The sequence below is a fragment of the Dipteris shenzhenensis genome, chromosome 3 (genome assembly GCF_047967505.1).
Source record: "Dipteris shenzhenensis isolate YYH24624 ecotype China chromosome 3, Dip_SZ_1.0, whole genome shotgun sequence".
Lineage (NCBI taxonomy): Eukaryota > Viridiplantae > Streptophyta > Polypodiopsida > Gleicheniales > Dipteridaceae > Dipteris > Dipteris shenzhenensis.
The window spans coordinates 48,734,544-48,756,640 of NC_141598.1; the positions used below are offsets into that span (position 1 = coordinate 48,734,544).

A 22,097-nucleotide genomic window follows, 5' to 3' on the forward strand; every position below is an offset into this window, starting at 1 on the left:
ATGTTGATGCTAGTTGAAGATGCACGGCTGCTAGAGGTGCACGGCTTCAAAGACAATCGAGCATTTATTGTGTTGTATAGGCTACCGGGGCATAGAGCCTAGATGTTCCGTTGCAGCTGCGTGGAGTGAGATCCTAGCTTGTGAGGCTTGGAGGTGGCATAGAGCGTGGTCGCGGAGTTGTCATTGGAGCAGCCCATGGATGACGTAGTGCAACCTACTAGTCTTGGCTGGTGCTGCAGTCCGGATGACGGGAGGCTGAAGCTGCCTTGCTAGGCTGGAGAGGTTGTTGTAGACTATCTTCTTGACTCTATTTGAGGATGAGCCGCCTTTTGTGGCCAGTGCTAGTTGTAGGAGTTGTAGTCCTACTTGCTTGTTGAAGCTATTTGCTTGCAGAGCACTCAGGCAATGTCGAAAATCACTATTTTTATCTCAATTCTTTCTATCACAATGATGGAAATCTATGACGAAAAATATATATATATCTCTCATAGTCTCTCAAGAAACTCTTGACGGAAATCCTCTCACTCAGAAAGAAGAAATCTCTCTCACAATATGAATGAACGGAATTCTTAGACATGCAATGGATGTTCTCTCAACGCAATCAACGGAAACTTTTCTCTACAGAAGTGAACTCTCACAAGAACATTCGAGAACTCTTAATCTCTCAATCACTCTCTCTCTCAAGGATCACAATGCCTCAGCGGAAGGCAAGGGAGCTCTGATACCATGACAAAACATGCATGCCTCAAGATCAATGGAGCGTTCTATGGAACCTATGTGGAGACATGATGAAGAGAGTGCTCATGACATGTACCTCAAGTCAGTTAGGTTCCAAGATATATTAGCTTGGACTCATAAACAAAATCTTGAGTGAATGTGCATTTCTTCTACTCAAGATTACATGATAGGCCTCTTATATAGAGACTGCCCTTAGAATAGTCAACACTTGTGGGATCCTCTCATCCACATCTCCTTGTGGATATCCTTGATCCACATCTCCACATCATGTGGTCCACATCCTAGGGTGTCTACTCTAATTCTTTCCTATACCATACCTTAGCCTCTAATGTGTGCTCATGGCACCATATCTCAACAGAGGGTATCAAAAGTATCAATGTATGTTAGTTAACAAACAACCAAAAAAATCAATTAAAGCATTAGATTTAGCACGTCTTTGAATCTTATTAATATTGTGTTATTTTCATTGCCATACTAATAACAATAAAAGTCGTGATGCCAATTCTTTGAGCACTCAGCAAATTTATAAATTAGCACCACTTATAGAGAAACTAGACATGTGATTGGGTTTGACAAATGGGATCATTCCTTACTTTTTCTCTTATTGGTATGTTTTCTTTTCCAATCGTCAAAATTTAAGATAGATTCTTGCAATTCTTCCTACAATATATCAACCAAAGAATCCAAGTGCCTCCAGGTCAGTCAGTGAATCCACACTACGCATAATTGCAATATGTCATGTCGTTCTACATACAAAAATGATAATCAAATCGAACTCAATTGGATTTGCAAGGCCTAACCATTGTGTTAAACACCTTAAGTCATTGATTTTTAAAATCGACCCAAGGTTGATTTGCAGCTTGTGTGGGTGTGTCTTAGAATGTGTTTGTGTGTGTTTATAATGTCTTAGAATCTATGTGCATGTGTGAGTGATAACCAACATACATGAGAAGCAAATCAACCTAAGGTTGATTGGAAAGCTTAGAACAATGTTCTAAATGTTTTTGGGTATGGGTGAGCGATCATCAAATTGACCTAAGATTGATTTGCAAAGCGTGGCCATTGTGTTCAACACCCTATGCTACCACTTCTCAAATCAATAAGGTCAATTTGCAGCAAATGTGTGTATGTCTTAGAATGCATTTTTGTGTGTGTATAATGTCATAGAATTAGTTTGTGTTTGTGTGAGTGATCATCAACATCCATGAGGCACAAATTCACCAAGGCCAATTTGAAAACTCAAAACAAATTTTGAATGTCTTTGTATTTGGGTGAGTGATCATCCAATTCACCTAAGGTGGAATTGCAAAGCCTAGCCATGGTATACTATCACTTCTCAAATCAACCCAAGGTCAAGTTACATTGCATGTGGATGTGTCGTAGAATGTGTATGTGTGTGTGTGAGTGACCGTCCATGCTAGTGTATGTGAATGATTATCAAATTGACATAAGGCCAATTTCCAAAGCCTAGCCATCGTGTTCAACACCCTATGCCATCAATTCTCAAACTAACCAAAGGTCAATTTGTAGTGTTTGTGGGTGTCTCTTAGAAAGTGTGTGTGAGGATGTCTTAGAACCTATTTCTCAAATTGACCAAGTCGATTTGCAAAGCTTGACCATTGTGTTCAACACCCTACGCTATTTACTCAAGGTCAGTTTGTAGCTTGTATGGGCATGAATTATAATGTGTTTTTATATATGTGTGTGTGTGGTTAAATTGTCCCAAGCTTGATTTGTAGTGTGTGTAGGGTGTCATATAGCATGTGCACACACGTGCATGTGTGTGTGTGTCTATGTGCATGTGCATGTGTGTGTGTGTGCATGAGAGAGAGAGAGAGATCATCCATGTAGATATGTGTGAGTGACATTCAAATTTTGCACAAAGCTTCTCCCGTGCTAGCTTTGCTTCTCCTTTGTCCTCCCCCTTCCTGCCTTCTTTGGGGATTCAATGAAGGGGGAGGACAAAGGAGAAGCAAAGCTAGAATGGGAGAATCTTTGTGCAAAACATAAAGGAGATGAGTATGACAGAAAGAAACCTTTAGAAAATAGGAGAGCTTGCATGGTAAGGGGAGCTTGCATGGCGATGGAAAAAGGATCTATTCAAAATCTTTGTACAGGCTTAGATAGAAGCCTTTACATGAGAGCAAAGAGTCCACAATGCTTGCCACAAACATAAAATCCCTTTACAACTTTGCCTCCCAACTAAAGGACATGCCAAGGGGATGAGTACCCTACTTTCATATGCCTTGAGACTTGGCATTATGGTGAGGGGTTTCCAAGGGGGATATTGAGTAAGTACTATGAAAAAGAATATGATAAATGAAGGATATATTTAGGTGTTAAGATGATATATACAAGAGTAAGAGAGTCTTTATTTAGTTTATGTTCAACTTCATTCAGCTCACATGTTATTAAAACTAATTTGAACATTGGTTAAGCACCCATAGTGATTGAAAATTTCTTTAGGAACTAGGTCTTTGCATAGCTTCCCTGATGATAGATGACAAATTTCTCAGTAAGGAAGGTTCTTGTGTGGCTCCCAACATGGAATTAGTTTTTGTCTTAGCAGGTTCTTGTGTTACTACCAGTTGCCTTGAAGATGATGCAATAAATTGACGTGCCTTTTGATAGACTTGCTGTCACGAGCAAGTTCTTGGGTTATTGTCTCCCTTTGTAATACAAGTTCTTAAGTAACTACTCGAGAGGAGGCAGATGAATTCCTTTGCGTATGATCCTCCTGCATTGGTGCTTTTCCCTTGTCCTTGCAAGTAGGTTCTCACTCTTCTTGGCATCTTTGCAGAGTAGGTTCTTGTGTGACTACTACTATTGCATCTGCACTCATTGATGCTCTTGTATTAATAGATTTTGGGCTCTTCTCTTGCTTCTGTGATGGAGCTGGTGTACATTTAGGCTTAGGACAAGCATGAATGGGCTGTTGATTACTCTGGCGAGGCCTGGGTACCCATATATAAGAGTTGCCAAGGTAGTATCCCTGGATCTTGAGTAGCCTTGTGAGAACCCATTGGTAATGTACCTTCCTTGTTGGATGGCGTCTTCTTCTCCTTTGCTATTGAAGTTTGTTGTTTACATGAGGAGGTGGCTGGTGATGGTAAGGCTTGTTGTTTAGAAGAGGGGGTGGCTTCAAATGTTGAGGTTTCTTTGGAATACAAAAATATGATTCTAAGAGTGCTCTCAACGGAAGCAAGAACGGAAGAGGGAGAGAGAGAAACAGAGAGCCACACAAGAACCACCCTAATCTTCTTTTTCATTCATTTATATATGTGTTTGAGTATTGTACATAACCGGGGTAAAGGCACAGTGACCTTTAACCCCCACAACCTCCCACTTAAAGGACAATGTGCCTTTAAGGGAGAAGAACCAGTGAGCGTACTATCCAATGCCCATCAATACACGACAATACTCAAACCGCTGACTAGGTAGACTCTTCGTCAGCATATCTGTAGGGTTATCATCTGTATGAACCTTGACAAGCTCTATGCGCTTGTCCTCAAGTACCTCCCTGATGAAATGGTACCTGACCTCAATGTGTTTGGTCTTTGCATGAAAGACCGGATTTCGTGCTAGCTGAATAGCACTCATGGAATCACTATGCAATGTTGGTACACCTGTATGAATCCCCAAATCTCCCACTAGCCGATTGAGCCATGTAGCCTATGTGGTAGACAAAGCAATGCACTTCTATGCGTGAGACATCCACGACAATGCACCACCTGCAAAGGTGAACACATAACCAGAAGTGGATCTCCTACTATCCACATGCCCTGCATAGTCTGAATCTGTGTACCCAAGTACACGCATGTCTCCTTTACCAAAGCAGATGCACATCTCCTTGGTACCCTTCATGTACCTCATGATGCACTTAACTGCCTCCCAATGCCTCTTTCTTGGATTAGCCATATACCGGCTAACAACTCCCACTGCAAATGCAATGTCTGGTCTAGTAGCTATCATAGCATACATAAGACTCCCAACTGCTGATGCATAAGGAACCTTGGCCATCATGGCCCTTTCCTCATCTGATTTGGACTATCTATATGACTCAGTTTCACATATGGAGGCAATGGAGTACTCACTGCCTTCCCCCCCTCCATATTGAAACACTGCAATACTTTTGTAACATACTCTTTTTGTGAAAGCCAAAGGAGTTTCCTACTCCGATCATGCATGATGCGCATACCAAGAATATGACCTGCAAGTCCCAAATCCTTCATATCAAAGGCCTCATGCAACTTGGCCTTTAATGCATGTAGCTCATAAGTATTCTTGCTAGCCAATAGCATATCATCCACATATAGTGCCAAGATTATCAGGCTATTATCCTTAGCCCTTTTAGTGTAGAGGCAGTGATCAATTTCACTCCTTCTAAAACCCTGGGACCGAATGAAAGCATCAAACTTTTGATACCATTCTCTAGGTGCTTACTTAAGACCATAGAGACTCTTCTTCAGCTTGCAAACTAAATGCTCTTTGCCCTTTTCTTCAAAGCCTTCCGGCTGCACCATGTAAATTTCCTCATGCAAATCCCCATACAAGAAAGCTTTCTTGACATCCATCTGCATAAGCTCCATATCCTCTGATGCCACTGGTCCAAGCATGCATCTAAGTGTGGTCATCTTCACAACCGGAGAGAATATCTCATCAAAGTCCACACGCTTCTCTTGCTTGAACCCTTTAGCGACCAAATGGGCCTTGTACCTGGGCACATCATCACCTGTGACTTCATTTTATAGACCCATTTACATGGCAATGCTTTCTTTCCATGTGGCAAAGAAACCAAGTCCCAAGTCTTATTCTTCATAAGTGAACTCATCTCTGATTGCATAGTATACTCCCACTTGCGTTGATCCTCACGCATCATAGCCTCTCTGTAGCAAGAAGGCTCCCTGCAATCAGTTTGCATCACATAGTCTACCTCTGGAACAAACTTATCAGGCAGTCTAGACACTCTAGATGATCTTCTCAAGGGCATTTCAGCTTGCTTTCCCACCTGCATATCAGCCACATTTGGCTCATCATTTCCACCAATAGATGATCCATCATCTACCCTTGATTGTATACCTGTGGGAGTACTTGGTGGTACCATTTCTTGCACATTTGGTGCATGGACAGCTTGCTGTCTATCAACATATGTAGGTGGATTCACATCCTGGAAAGTGATTCTCCTCATTTCCACATCCCTCATGGGTGCCTTATGCATCTTTTTCTCATTGAAGACTACATCATGGCTGCATATGATCTCCTTTGCTTTTGGATCCCAGAGACGATAGCCCATCTCTCCACTTTCACCATAACCCAGAAAGATGCATTTCCTAGACTTAGGATCTAGCTTCTTTCGAAGCTCTTTTGGCACATGTGCATATGCCTCACACCCAAATATATGTAAATGAGAGTAAGAGGGCTTCTTGCCACTCCATGCCTCTTCAGGAATACCACCATCCAAACTCTTACTAGGTGATCTATTGATCACATGCACTACAGTCTTCATTGCCTCAGCCCATATACCACTCCCCCCCCCTTTCTTATTTAATTGAAGCCCTCCTTCCCCCCTTTATCCCTAAATATTTTATTTACTTGAAGCCCTCACCCACCCTCACTATCCCTAAATATTATGCCATCATATACCACTCCCCCCTCCCCCCAACAACTAATTAATACAAATAAATACTTTATGTATGATAGGACACATATTGCACCTCAATCATCCTAGACCTCCATCTAAGGAGCTTGATATCTAGCCTCAATTATCATCCTCCATCCTAACCCTCCATTATGTTCCTCCATCTTAGCCATTGATCTTGATCTAGATCAAGGGTCCACATTAAAAGGTGCTTGCTACTTCTTAAACTAGCCTCCCAAAGTCAAAGTTAGCCACTTGGAGCCCACCAAAGTGCATCCACCATCCAGTAAAGCCATCCTAGGTCTTTCATCTAATCACCATCATCCACAAAATTAAAGGTACCCATGTCAGTTTATTGAGATGCAATAACACCGAATCAAAATCTTTATGCCATGATGTCTTAGAGTCTTATCAAGTTTCATCTTGTTTCAACCATCATCGATGCCTTACATATCTAGAAAGCCTATCCTATCGATTTTTAATTCTAAATCCTATATCCTGAATGCTAAACCTTAAACCCTTTATCCGCCCTAAAGTACTAATATAATATTATAATTAATAAGTAGATTATTAAAAAGAGACTAATATTTATATAATTGTTGCTACTCCATCTTTCTTACAAAGGACTCTCACAAAGGAGATGGCTATAGATTTTGCTCTAAGGATGGAGGTGATTTTATGTAGCAAAAGAGAAGTAGTTGCATTTGCTACAATCCATGATAGTGATCCAAATTCTCTTTGTCACTTTAAAAGACTTGGCGAAGATAAGGTGGAAGTTATTATATCAAATATTCTTAGTGCACATGTTGAGCTAAATCATAAGTGTGGAGATATGGAAATACTTGGAGATGTTATGTCTTATAACGTTTTCAACAAATCATTTATTGCATGGTATAGAGATGAGACTTATCCAACACATCATAAAGAATACAAAGTGCATTTCTTTGGATTTCAGTTTGGGAGATATTTTGCAAATGATATCATTTACAAATAAGAATAGAGCGAAAGGTCAAGTTTTGGGGTTTGAACAAGTGGATCAGTGGCGCAAATGAGGATTGTGAAAGTTACTAATGATGGTATGTATGATAATGTAGCATCACTGGATGGCCCCTATTATGAGGAAGGAAAAAATTTGAGATGAAGCATGCAATTTTTGAAGATTAAAAAGGACATGTGGTTTTCAATGATAAAGATAAGGTGTACTACAATTTCAAAGGACTTAAAGAATATGCGAATGAGAGCCAAGCTTTGTCCCTTTAGACGTGGATGATTTTAATGGACTCAAGTATAGAAGTGACGTCTTATCAGGATTAGATGAGTTCATTTTGGTACCAAGAAACATGAAGAATTTAGAAGCAATGCCTTATATGGAGTGGATGAATTCATGCATTTTGAGAAAGGAAAAGATATCAAAAGTGTTGTCCCTTCATATAATTAGATGAATCCAATGTAATCATAGATGAAAATGACATCTTATCAGAAGTGGATGAATTCAGTGGTACTGAGAAGGCAAAATATTTCAGAAGTCTTATCTGGAGTGGATGAATTCATGCATGTCGAGAAGGATAAAGATATCATCAAAGTTGTTCCCTCAAACTTGGATGATTTCAATGCACTTAACCATAGAAGTGATATCTTATCGAGAGTGGATGAGTTCATTGGTACCAAGAAAGCAAAAGATTTCAAAAGTGATGTCTTAGTAGGAGTGGATGAATTCACACACATTGACAAGGGCAAAGAGTTCAAAAGTGTTGGCTTATCAAACATGGATGACATGGATATTGATCCAAATGGTCTTACAATTGCTTCAAAGACAAGATTGAAATCAACAAAGGACTATTAGGTATTTGACTTTGATTGTGATAAGATCAAGGATGCAACATCCCATGAAAACAAAGTGACAAATAAATTTGATAGGGAGAAGTGTACAAATTCAAATAAGGTTGTACAAAAGAAACAAAAAATGGACATACATATGCATGAAAAGAAATCAAGTCTAGGAAAAGGTAGAAAAGCAACCAAAGAGAATAAGAGTAATGAATGAAGTTGCTATGCTAAAAGCAATGTGATCTACATGTTGCAAGCACATATGTATGTGTTCCATTAACTTACATGACATCAATGGGTGTAGAGAACACGTGTGGAAAAGGAGAGGGAGCCAAAGAAATGAATACCTACTCATGAGACTCTCTTGCATTCTAGTAAATGACAAGAAAAAGAAAAGTTTTGGACAATATATAAAGCCTCTTATAAATGGAATAAGTATTTGCAATAATGCATATTGCATTACTACAGGTTTATCACATGGCACATACTGGGATTTGGCTAATAAAGCAAAGTATGGAGTAAAGTTTAACATTCATGGAAAAATAGGAAAGCCCAAAACAAGAGCCTCAGCGGTCTCAGGAATAGCAATTTTCAGACACTAGATTCATGAAAATGCTTTACCTCAACCCCATCTATCTGCAATGCATCTTCCGATAAGTTTGACAAAAAAAGAAGTATTTAAGTCTATTGGAGAAACACAGAGGCAAAGCGGGCATTCTTTGACATATTTTCACAATTTGTATACTCTTTGGAAGAAGAGCTTTGGACATGTTAAAATCCCAAAGAGGCAAAAAATGTCAAAGTGCAGTGACTGTGATGATCTAAAGTGAGCACTTGAGAGTACAACCTCTCCACAACAAAGAGAAGCATATAGAAAAAAGAGAGAAGTTCATCATGGACTTGTTCAGCATCCTAGAATAAAATATTCATTTTGAGGGAGCAAGCTATTTCTTATCCAAATGAATACACATGCATTATTGTAGATGGTATGGATCAAAATACAACAACATTACCTAGATTCGTTAACACTCCACCTAAGCTACAAGGAAAGTACTTTTTGAAGACACATTTATGTGGAGTGTTAGTGCATGGATATAAGTTTTTTGAGACATATGGATTGATTCCTTGCATCTACATGATATCAATCAAGTTGTGACATCCGTTATGAAGGCAATTCATAGTGCACATGCAGAAAAGGTCACTTACTAGCAAATTTGAGAATACAGACAGACAATTGTGAATGAGAGAATACGAATGTACTCTTCTTTGGATTTTTCTCAATGCTAATCACTCATCAAATCTTCAATGACATTGAAGTTGGGTTTTTATTGGTTGGGCACACACATAAGGATATCGATTAGGTATTTAGCACAGTCTCAAGAGAGCTAAAACACAAGGACATAGACATGATGTATGACTTGATAAGAAAATGTGGGAGGCAAGTTGCTGGCCGCAAGGAAGGTACAGTATGCTCCATGGTTGAAAGGATGTATGATTGGAAGAGCTTTATTCTATCTTTCATACAAAAAGGTGGTGATGCCCTGATAGGTCATAGCACTCCACACTACTTTTGCTTTTTCTTAAAGGATGAAAAATCAATGATGCAGTGGTAACACTATTCTCATGATACAACATGGGAACTTGAAGAACCTACTCTCTTAACTTCAATTCTGAGCAAAGAAATGCATCCAACATGGGCTTCTATAAAAGAATTTAGCGAGAAATCCAAAGGTGAAATAGAAGGCTTAAAAGCTTTTGTTATACACAAAGAGGAGCTGCTGAAGAGATTTCCTAATTGGAAGCACTCTTGGAAGGAACACACTACTATTGTAATTAGGAAGACCTACCAATTGATAAAGGACCTTGAGAAAATGCTAGAAGATGATGTTAAGAGAGAACAACCTTTATTTTGGCCAAATGTTGGTAACGACTTGTGGTCTCTTTGAAAATGAGTTTGAATCATTGCTACCATGTCTGTATTGTGGACCAAAGAAGAGAGAGTTTATGCCACAAATAGACATATATGTTCATTGTTTTGTTACAGTTCGACCATCGGGCGATGAACATGAGAATGTGAAGTTCTAGGTTGCAAAAGTGGTGGATGTGAGCATGGATGACCATGGGAGAGCTACAACATTTACAATGGTATGGTATGAGCCACGTGGTAGGAAGGAGAACCAAGATTACAATACATTGTATACTAGTTGTGTGAAAAAGGAATGGGTCCGAAACAATGAAGCAGTTTCAAAGCTTTTCACAGAGACAGTCATAGTATCTTGAAAATCAAGGACAAAGAAAACAAAGAAGCACGTGGGGTGTGATGTAGAAGGAAAAATAAAAATAATGCAACCAATCATTTTGCACATTACAAAGTTCTTAAAGATGCTTGTTAAGGAGGAAGTAGAAGGAGATAGCACAAATGAAGAATGCCCATGATAACACCATTCAAGCATCAATAAAGACTGAAGGTGATGTTGGTCAGATGAGAGTGAATGAAGATGGCACCTTTTAACATGAACAGGATCCTTAAAAATAAGAAATACAAAATTAGAATTTAATAGTAGTTTTTGCATTATTAGTGCAACATTGTAGAGAGATATTGTGAAATCTATTATGTGGAAATGCCAGTGCCCAAAAGTAAACTTTGATTCATTTTCATAAATTAAACTTTCCATTTCGGAAGGATTTTAGGATTATTCCAAATGTAGACTTTGGAGTCCAAAATTAATGACATAAGTATTTTTTGTATCATCCTCTTTTGAATTTGCATCGTCTTTGTATCTGCAATCTTCAATTTATTTTCATTGTATTCAATCTACAATTTGCTTACATGCAATTTGAAACAATAAATAATATTTTGCCTTTGTGTTTGCAATCTCAATTTACTTACATGCAAAATGAAATAATATTCAACAAATCTTAATGTAACATGCAAAAGGAAATAATACTCAATTTTACTTACATGGAAAAGGAAACAATATTCAGTAATAAACAAGAAAAAGAACATCCCCTTCAGGGCATATGTTACTCTAGCCTAAGCTTCTTCTTGCTTGGTTCAGCTCCCTTTTTAGCTTACTAAAAAAGAGAAGGTTGCACAATTTCATTTTCTATGGCTTGGAAATCCATAACACCAGCTAGACTTACAATAGCTACGATGCTATGGAGAGGTTTGGATCATGTGTCTGAGAATAAAAATAAGGATACATTATGCCTTATCAAAACAACGTGATCCACAGTCAGATGGATGGCCCTCATTTTCACCATCTGACTATGGACCCTAAACATCATAATATTTAACTTTCCATCTAGTGATAATTGCCGATGGAAGACCAAAATTTGTTGATCCACTCGTTTGATGTATTGGCCAATTGAAGCCATGTTCACAGCTTTCAAGTCATTTTTGAATAAGTTTTTACAGATGTTCTTGGATGATTTGTGCATCCATTCAAACAAACAGGACCACTTCAAATGTCTTGAAGTACTAATCAAATGTAGGGAGTATGGCATCTCCCTAAATCCAACAAAATGCCAGTTCATGGTCACCCACGGAGTTGTTTTGGGACACATCATCTCTCAACATGGGATTGCAACTGACATGGACAAAATCAAAATCATCATGGAATTGCCTCCTCCTACAAATGCCAAAGGTGTACAGGTCTTTATGGGACATGCCGGCTATTATAGAAGATTTATATTTGGGTATGCCATGATAGCCAGACCACTTTACAAATTATTAGTGGAATTCTTATGGACCGAAGAGTGAGACCAAGCCTTTGAGCTTTTAAAGTGGTGCCTAATCACAGCACCCATCCTTATATCTCCCCATTGGGATATTGATTTTCATGTTCATACTGATGGATCCAAGTATGAAATTGGGAGTGTGCTTTGTCAACCTGGTGAACATAAGAAAGACTACCCCTTCTACTTCACCAGTCGACAACTCAATGATGCAGAGATCAACTATACAACCACAGAAAGAGAAGCCCTAGCGATGGTGTATAGTGTAAAGAAATTTCAGCACTATCTATTGGCAAATGATTTTGTCTTCTTTACCGACCATCAAGCATTGCTTTATCTTGTGAACCGTCCGTGTACCACAGGAAGAATAACCAGATGGCTCCTCTTGCTTCAAGAATTCAACTTCAAAATAGTGGTGCGCAAAGGTGCCCAACACTACATTGCCGATCACATGTCTCGAGTCAAGTCAAGAGAAGAAGCCCCTGGAGTAGACGATGACTTACCAGATGCCACACCATTTCAAATAGATGCTGTTCCAGAGTGGTGTGGAGATATCATTGGGTACTTGATGGCAAGAAGACCACCCCCTGACATGAAAGTAGTAGATGCCAGAAAATTGATTCTAAAGGCTGCACCCTATCAACTCATTGCAGGACAACTATATAAGATGGGCAAGGACTAGATATTAAGAAGATGTGTAATGCCTCATGAGATCATGCCAATCCTGAGTGAAGTCCATGAAGGCATTGCAGGAGGACACTTCCAAGGGGAAGCCACAGCAAGAAAAGTTCTCCTTGCAGGACTGATGGCCAACACTGTGGGCAAATGCCTATGAATATGTAAACCGAGTACAGGTCCTATGGCTACTTTGTTGGCCAACCCATATCTAATCAGCGACAGTTATTGCTACAGCATGTGGTAGAGCACTAGCATGTATAGCATGGGGTTGTCAAGGACCTCACCATGAGTCTTGAGGTATTCCCACATCTAGGTGCAAAAGGAGTTCACCCATTTGGTCACCTATGGCACTGCCAATCTTGCAAGGATGTTGGGCATGATTGATTGGTGGTGGTCAGTATGCTTGACCTAAGTCAACCAATACCACTGGAGCACGCATGCCAATTTCTCCAATGTTATTGTGATCCACAATTGCCACCCACACACTCATAATCAATGAGTCTCTAAGCATGGGGCTTTTAGAGTGTGATAAGGAGTACAACAGTATGTGTATAGAATACAAGTCTTAAGGGCAATCAATTTGATTATTGTGATTTGTGAAAAAGCAGGCCCAAATTTTCTATGATTCATAGATATTTTTGCATCTCCAAATACTCCTTGCCAAAGACATACTGAGGTGGAGAAGGCCTTAGGCTTCTTTGTCTTCTTGACTTTGGCAGGAGGAGATCTATTGTAGATACGTTGTAGATAGAACTAAGTCAAAGAAATCACCACAGTATAGTGAAGTGTTGATGGTGGAGAAGACTTCAGTGTTGATGGGAAGTTCATCTCATCAAAGTGCAATGTTGATGTGAAAGAAGCCTATAGTTGCTTCAGCTACGATGATGCCTTAAGTGCAAGCTTTTAGTGTCAAACTTGAAATTTTAATTGAAACGATGCTCAGCTTCATACGTCTTTTTATGAGGCTGATCATCTTAATGGTTGTGTATTCCATTGTCATTGAAGGGAAAAAGAGGGGACTCTAGTAATAAATAGCACCCCATACTTTTAGACCTCATCGTACTATTTTCCCTACCCTTGAGAACCATTGATGTGACACTTCTCTACTATTGGTGTGACATTTGTTTATAGCCCTCTCTCATTTTCCCTTTCCCTTGGATCATTATGTCATGCACCAAGGGAAGAACTTCCAAAATATGCTCTAAAAACATCCAAAATAGCCATCCTTATTTCCCCCCCTTTCCCCCTCTATGACATAAGCCCCTAAGTATGAATGCCAATTTCGTAGCTACTTTTTCTTTTGATGTCTTCAAGTGGATGTAAGGGGATACACCACATTTCACAATACACAAATGTACAATAAGTTATCTAAGTTCAACGTGGTACCCCCACATAAAACTTCTGCATGTAGTCTTTGCATGTAGGAAGTGTGACTCTATTTGTTCAAAAAATAATAATGTAATGATTATGATGGACTATTGATCATAATGTAATGATGATGATGATTGACTTTGGAGTTTGCATGTAACTGAGGGGGGGGGATCAGGCGTGTCCAACGGTAGAGAAGCCCCCTGTCCAAGCACCATCCACCTTGCCCAAGCACCAACCACTCGTTAAGCATTTCACAAAAAATTGTGGGTGTGAGGAGAGGTACTCCTTCGACCTACTAGTTTGCTGCATTAAATATTATCGTTTTGCACTCTCATTTACAACTTCCAATGGAGATAAGCAGCCCAATTGGTTGGGGTCAGCTTGCCCGCCCCACCAGTCAGCTACATTTATTACGGAAGCAAAAGAGCGCCGTTTATGTGTGACCGTGATGATCCAAATTGCTTGTGAACTAAGCAAACGTCATGATCAAGAATAAAGGGATATGCGTGACCGTCCCTTTGTCCCCTAAACACCTTGAGTTGGTGTTCAATGCTATCTCTTCTAGCCAAGGGCTTGTTTCCACGTCCTCGAGTGCGACGCTCGTCTGCCACATGCAAGGCACACTCCACTTTTGAAAATGATGATTCAGGACTTTTTGAAATTTGATGGACTTGTTGGAGCATCGATGTGCTTAACGCCGTTGCCACCATGCTCTCGCACGTGTGAACTGAACTAGCTGAGCGCTCGGGCAACCAAATGCGCGCATTTGAGCTGAGTGGAAACAAGCCCCAAGAAGACCCACATCAAAGTTAAGGCTTCAGCACTTCACACTCTCGGGTGGCGAGCTGGACTTTTCGAAATTTGATGGACTTGTTGGAGCATCGATGTGCTTAATTAGCTGAGCGCTCGAGCAACCGAATGCGCGCATCTGAGTTGAGTGGAAACAAGCCCCAAGAGGACCCACATCAAAGTTAAGGCAGGCAGGCTAGTGGCAAGGCACCCACATCAACGTTAAGGCAGACTACTGGCAAGGCAGTTGTATTCCCGTCTGAACATGGCATACGAGGGCTAATTTGTCAATTCCGGAAAGTTGATCCTGTCGATCTGAAGTTTTTTTATTTCTGAACTGAGCCAGCGGCCAGCCTCAGCTGTCCATTTCGGAGTAGGGAATCGTTGGCGGCCTTCCTTTACCGAGAGGAAATCAGTGTAGCCGGTGACCGGCGTTTAGGCTAGGAGCTGGTGGAGCCGGTTTCCGATCGGTAAAGGAAGGCCGTTGACGATTTCCGGCCTTCAATGGCTTGGGGAGGCCCGGTTGATACGTGGACTGATATGGGACGTTAGATTCGAAGCGCCACATTTCGTTCGTAGGATGAGAAAGCTAATCGAAGGGCACACGAGCATCGTCGCGCATACACCGTAAGATCAAGAAGGTGATCGAACGGCTCACGAAAAGAGCATTTTCATGACCCTACGATCGAGGTCAAGATCTAACGGTTTATAATCGCGGTAAATTTTGGCCCTTCGATTGGGATTCCATCCAACGATTTGGAATCGAGCGTCCGCCTATGGTACAGTGCATAATAACTATCCGGTCAAAATTGACCGGGTGGTACATATTCTGCCAGTCAGCAGTCTGCAGATTCCTGTTCAAAAAGATGGGAGATCCGACGGCCAGGATCGCTGCTGCGCCGAACGCAGCCATTGAACCTTCCCATTTTCAAAATGATTGTACTCGTGAGTCTCACAAATCCAAACGGTACTCGTCCTTAGCTCTTGCCATCATCTGCATCATCATGGAAGCTCAACCAATGGTTGCTCACGTTAGTTTCATTGTTTCAGCGGCTATCGCTCAAGCTCCTCGTGTTGAGACTGGGCTTCGACGATCACCTTTGTGAGACTCGGCTGAAAATCTCACCAACTGAAGATCATCTTGATGAGCCTACTGGCCGGAAGATGCTGCCATGCCGAGGCACAGAATGCTCGTTCTTCTTGGTGACCACTCTCGTGCTCTCGGCCCTTGCCTTGCAGCTCTTGGGTTTTGGTTCCCTCACAACAAGTCGTGGCACAAACAGAAAACATCTGCTTCTGCACGTCCCCGACCGCTCCCCTGCTGCACTGTGCGACATCTTCTCCGGCCGCTGGGTGCGTGATCATGCCTACCCCCTCTACCAACCTGGTTCTTGCCCCTTTGTTGAAGAGGCTTTCAGCTGTCTAGAGAACGGCAGGCCCGATGCAGAGTACACTAGGTGGAGATGGCAGCCTAACGACTGTGAGATTCCGAGGTATGCCAAGGCACCTACCTGTTCGTCCAAGTTTGTAATCGTGTAGCTTAAACAGAAACCGCGACGGTTTTGCGCTTTGTCTATTTGTTGCTTACATTATTTCGGAATCTGCGAGAAGGTTCAATGCCACGGATTTGCTACGAAGGTTGAGAGGCAAGCGACTGGTTTTCGTGGGGGATTCGCTTAACAGGAACCAATGGGAATCCATGTTGTGCCTCTTAGCGGAAGCGGTGGCCGATAAGAGCAGAGTGTTCGAGGTCAATGGCGAGCGAATTACCAAGGAAAAGGGTACATTTGCCTTCCGATTCCAGGTCAGGAAATGCTCACAGTTCGTGCATTGCCATCTTGTCATGAAGAAATCACTGCTCTAATAAATTGATGCTTGCAGGATTATGATTGCCAGGTAGAATTCTACAGGTCGCATTTCCTGATGGCTGAGGAATACAGTGAACAGAGCACCTTAGGAAAGCCAGAGTTTACGCTGAGGCTAGACATGGTAGACAGATCTCAAACAAGATGGAGGAAGGCGGCTGTTCTTGTATTTACAACTGGGCATTGGTGGACTCATGGCAAGACACGGAAAGGGTAAGTGGTCTTGATCAATGATATAATTTTTGTTGTTACTCAACAAAACAAGCACGACTAGCTTCATGACAAACTAACATATGCAACTCCTCATAAGGATGTACAAATAGTTTGGTTTGTATCCTTTTTTTGTAGATTTTGTATTCAACGTTTTGTTAATCGAGAGGTACACTTCACGACGTTGTTCTTTGTTCGCCTAGGAAAGGATGAACTTTTATCAGGAGGGTGACACGATCCACCCCAAGCTGAACCTGATTCTGGCCTTCAGCAAGGCCATGAGGACTTGGGCAGCATGGGTGGACAAGTTCGTAAATCCAAGGAAGACGCTGGTGTTTCTTAGTGGTTACTCCCCCGCTCATTTCAGGTAATTAAGGAACGGTTTCTTATACATTGTTTACGACTGGTCCATCAGTGCAATTATCAGCTCTGGAGTCCCTTCAGTATATTTACAAGATTACCGTGGCTCAAACTGTGGAATTCTTGTTTATCAGAGGTGGCCAATGGAATTCTGGTGGTGAATGCCAGAGAGAGACAGAACCCATTTTCCATGAATCTCAGCTCCCAAGCAATCCAGAGAAGATGCCAGTATTGGAGAGGACGGTCCAGCTGATGAACTTTCAAGTGAAATTTCTCAATTTGACCAGGCTTTCGAGTTTTCGAAAAGATGCGCATCCTTCGATATATGGCCATCACAACAGGACTCACCAAGGTGGCTCTCATGTGCAAGCGTATGAGGATTGCAGCCACTGGTGCTTGCCTGGGGTTCCAGATGTGTGGAATGAGCTATTGTATGCCCTGTTAGTCATGAATATATGAGTTTGAATGAAGGTTTGGCTTAACGTATCCAATTTCATAGCATACAAAAGGAAACCTTGTCAAGGTGATTTTATTTCTATTGGCATTAATGTTGTACACGTTGATTCTCAAATCATTTTTCATGTTTATGGTGTATATCATGACTGTCTTTTAATAAATTAAAAACATGGGAATACTATGATTAAGCACATATTTTTTATATATTGACATCTTATCTTTTAAAGAGTTTGTAGATTACCCTTGTAATCATGGCATTGAGATCATGCTTTAATGAACATAGAATTTCAGCATCCTTCCCTCTTCTTCCTCTTTTCTCTCCCTTCTCTTAGTCCACCACTTCCCTTCTCAAGCCAACATCGACACACACACACACACACACATACGCATGTAAGAATGTTCATGCACATGTGTGTGCTCACACATACATGCAAAGCAATGATGAGATTGCTATGCATGTATTGCTATATAGCAATGATTGCTTTGCAATAGACTTCGATGTAGTGTATAGAGGTTATGATATGGTACAGATGTAGAAGTCATTTCTTTTACAACAATGAATTCTATATGCATGGCCTCTTTCAAATTTCAAGTTCATTTTAGGATGTGAATAAATTGCTTCCTTGCTAGTGAAGTCAACATTGTTGTTCCAAGCTTGAAGTTGATATCTAGCATCATGGCCACCCAACCTTGCCATTGTCTACCTTCTCTTCCCTTGCGTGCGTCTCCTCCCTCATCCTCCCCACCCCTTCCTCATCTCTCTCACACCATTGATGCCTTCTACCACCCTTGCCCTGCCATTCTCTTAGCCACCCTTTCCCCATCATGCTCTTAGCACCCTTGCCTTACCACGCTCTCAATGGCTTGACCCCTCACTCTTGAAGACCATCTAGATCTTACCTTTTTATGTTGCTTTCTACTTTGGCATTGCCTCAGACATTAATCCTCTCCCTCTAGTATCCCTTATTGCTCTATTATTACCTCGAACATTGGACCCTTTCCCATTAGTTAGTGTTATATCCCCCATCCTTTCCCCCTCTGCTCCCTCTTGTACTCCCTATTTGTTCCTCCACTCCCATTCCTCCCCCCCTCCCTCCCTCCCTCCCTCCCTCCATCCTCTCTCTCTCTCTCTCTCTCTCTCTCTCTCTCTCTTTCTCTCTCTAATAGGGTCCTTGGCTAGTTGCATTGTGGTGGCCAAGCCCCTTGACATCTCATTGGAATATCTAGAAAGGGTCTAAGTCCATTCTTATTTTACATCCCATTTTCTAGTAATCATTGGAAGAAGAAAAGGGGGAAAAGATGCGAGCGGTTATTCACCATACATCATGTGGACCTCTCTATATCTTTCCACAACCACTATAAGCTTCCTTGGACTAGTGGGAGGGGGAATTTTTAAAAATATGTGGGGTAGGTGTTGCATCTTGTGCTACCAAGAACCCTAGTTAATCAAGATCTTGTAAGGTGAAAATAATATGCCTAACATTGCAAACCTAGAGACTAATGGGTAAGAAAGCTATATTCCAATTTTATTCTAGGGAACCTTATTAGACCCAGATAGCTGGTAGGCTTAACTTGCACTTCTTCTCTTTATTAGGTCCTTACCATGGCAAAATAATAGCTGCAAGGTCCACATGGGACTAATCAATGAATCTTCGTAAGGGGATGGACATTGCACATACTCTTATTCCTCAATCCTCTTTACAAGGCCTACATCCATAGATAGATCTATACCATAGTAGTGAGTCTTGGACTCTATTTGGTTATAAAGCTTAGATACAGATTAGTTCGAGATGAGATATGCCTAGCTATTTTTTAGAGGGGGTGGTGGGAGCTAAGAGGAAATTCATTTAATGGCTCCCCCTCCCTCTTGGAATTTAGATTTGGACACCGATATCTTTCCAACCATATCTCAAAATGATATTGGTCAACATATCAAATCACATGGCGTGTTGTGTCTCCATGATGGTGATTTTTGACATGCCTAGGGGTTGGGGGGGTGATGGGGGGATAGGGGGATGGGCCGAGGGTTGGGGGGTGGTTGAACAGAATTTGCAACATCATGTGTAAATGTTAATGTGAACTAATTGTTAGAGGAAAGTTGTTTATATTCATTCTTTTCAACTAAATGGTCATGGGAAAGTTATATGTATTCATTCTTATGAATGAAATAAACTATTGTGTTCTTTGTAAACACCTCTGAATATATGTGAGAAAGAAGAGAAAGAGATTGGGAAAAGCCTTTTGTATGTGATTTTGAGATAGTGTATAATTTTTGTGAGTTTTTGTTTGAAGAGGGCAAATGCTATGTGATTCATTTTGTACTACATTACTAGCATGTCATCTTGCATGAAAAAACGAAAATGCAGTGGCTTTGAATGTCCAATATTTTTATCATGGCCTTCACATCGATAACCATCAATAAACCCTTTAAAGTCTGGAACCTCTGTCATCATAAAAGGGGTAGGCCTTGAGCTTGTGCACTTGTTGAAGGTTTTCATAAGATATGCTAGAGTGAGAGAATGACTTGTCCTCAACTGCTCTAAAAAATGGCTAAACAATGCATCAATATAATATCTTCATGGGTATGACCAACCATTTAGAAACTCATCTCTATCATTAAGAAAACCTGCCTAGCCACCATAAAGATAGGTATGCAAAAACATATCTATTTTTGTTCTCCGATCCACTGTAATTGTCTAATTGCAACAAGAGGCAAAGTGGAAGATTTTTGAAAGCTGTAGTGGATGTGTTAGATGTGCTTCCAAGCACTTGTTGAGCATAAGGATTTGACTTTCCATCCATTGATAGATGAATATCCATGGCTGTCCTCGAGGTTACACAATTTAGGAGCTGGCTTGAAGTATTTAAAGAACTGTGTACAAGGTCACCATACTCATGCTTATCTTCTCTTTCCAAGTTATGAAAACATAGTGCTAATGATCCCACAGTAAAGTTTGGGTTTGTAGGCCAAAGACCAAGCGAAAAATGTCCATATGCTTCTTGTCCATGCCCATGTGTTAGCATTCGAGTCAGTGATACTGGCAACTGATATGACTTATCGATATCTTTCGCTCTAACCTTGAGCCTCAGTATGCCATGTCTTTTGTTGATCCATCTTATCACGTATGATGCATAAGACTTGCTGAGGGTCCTTCTCTGATTTGTAACACCACGAATTATATACATGTCGATAACTCATTTGTTGTTTCATATGCTCCCTCCTCTCTACAAAGAGCTTTTCAAGTTCTGTTGGTATCTTAGTAGCACCCAATTTCAACTTGATTGCACTACAAAGGCTACACTTTGAGAATGTGCTTGTATGAGAAACTGAGACATGCTTGAAGTCTATGTTCCAAATTCTATTGAAGGTTGAATTTAGAACCTCATTGTACCCTAGCGTTTTCATGGTCAGATTGATCTCATGCATTATATCCACTTGTTTGTACATATCAACGATGACACATGTTTCTCTCATGCCATCTATTGTTGTTCGAGCTTTATGCGGCATCCTTTCAGCATTGTTATTTCATTCAGATGCATCCACACATTTGGCTGGGGGGGGGGGGAGGAATCTCAACATCACATGTAAATGCTAATATGCCCTAACACTTGACAGGGATAAAATAGTACTAGGGTTTCCATGCCCTATACCTAAACCTAAATGGTCATGAAAAGTTGTATATACTCATTTTTTTCAACTAATAATCAATGGCCACTTTTGCATGTGCTCCTCTCTCCTCTCATTTGTCTAACTTTGTCATGGATCAAAGCTTGTTCATGCCTTTTGCTAAGGCTTGTCTATCTTCCATCTTGTAGACGGTGAAGAAAACATTCTTTTGACTCTAAAATCTCTTAATTTAGATCCCTAGAGAGTGAGGTATTATTGTTTGAATCTGCATGGGTTTCTTGAGCTTTCTTGTGAGTGTGAGAGATATTGATATTTTTTTATAAGTGCTTTGTGAGAATGATTGCATGTTTTCAAAGAGAAAAAGAGAGAAACTAAAGTCGCAATTGTTCTTTGAATATGGGTTCCTTTGAACGTCTGTGAGATTTTGTGAGAAAGAAGAGAAAGGTATTGGGAAAAGGATTTTGTGTGTGATTTTGACATAGTGTATGATTTGTGTGAGTTTCTATTTGAAGGGGGCTAATACTTCATTCAACCTTAATGTGGCCTCCAAGCTTGGTCTCCTGCAACCTTCTTTAAGCTCTCAAGGCTCCATACCCAAATTGATCCCTCCATGAGCTTCATCTACATTCTAGCTTTAGACTCCAAACTCCAAAAGCTATAGCCACACCATGTTCCTATATCCATAGCCATTGATGTGACTGAACAATAACCAAGGATTGAAGTTTTCGCATTGACTATGGAGCTCACCCTTTTCTTATAGAGTTATCTTCAACATATCCTCAACTATGGAGCCCCAGAC

At 40.7% G+C, this 22,097-nt stretch overlaps 1 protein-coding gene across 1 annotated transcript; it reads left to right on the forward strand.

The window, feature by feature from the left end:
• The first annotated feature begins 15,779 nt into the window (after nt 1-15,779).
• Nucleotides 15,780-17,687, forward strand: LOC147903928 (protein trichome birefringence-like 5). The gene is made up of 5 exons (XM_087372672.1): nt 15,780-16,272; nt 16,391-16,583; nt 16,661-16,857; nt 17,063-17,221; nt 17,349-17,687. The coding sequence occupies exons 1-5, from the start codon at nt 15,944-15,946 to the stop codon at nt 17,671-17,673; spliced, it is 1,203 nt and encodes a 400-aa protein (XP_087228798.1). The 5' UTR covers nt 15,780-15,943; the 3' UTR covers nt 17,674-17,687.
• The last annotated feature ends 4,410 nt before the right edge of the window (nt 17,688-22,097 follow it).

Bases quoted from the DNA above. Each gene is read 5' to 3' on its own strand.
- LOC147903928 (XM_087372672.1), top strand. From the start codon at position 15,944: ATGCTGCCATGCCGAGGCACAGAATGCTCGTTCTTCTTGGTGACCACT. The intron at 16,584-16,660 runs GTCAGGAAATGC...TGATGCTTGCAG, and splicing joins CATTTGCCTTCCGATTCCAG to GATTATGATTGCCAGGTAGA. The intron at 17,222-17,348 runs GTAATTAAGGAA...CTTGTTTATCAG, and splicing joins TACTCCCCCGCTCATTTCAG to AGGTGGCCAATGGAATTCTG.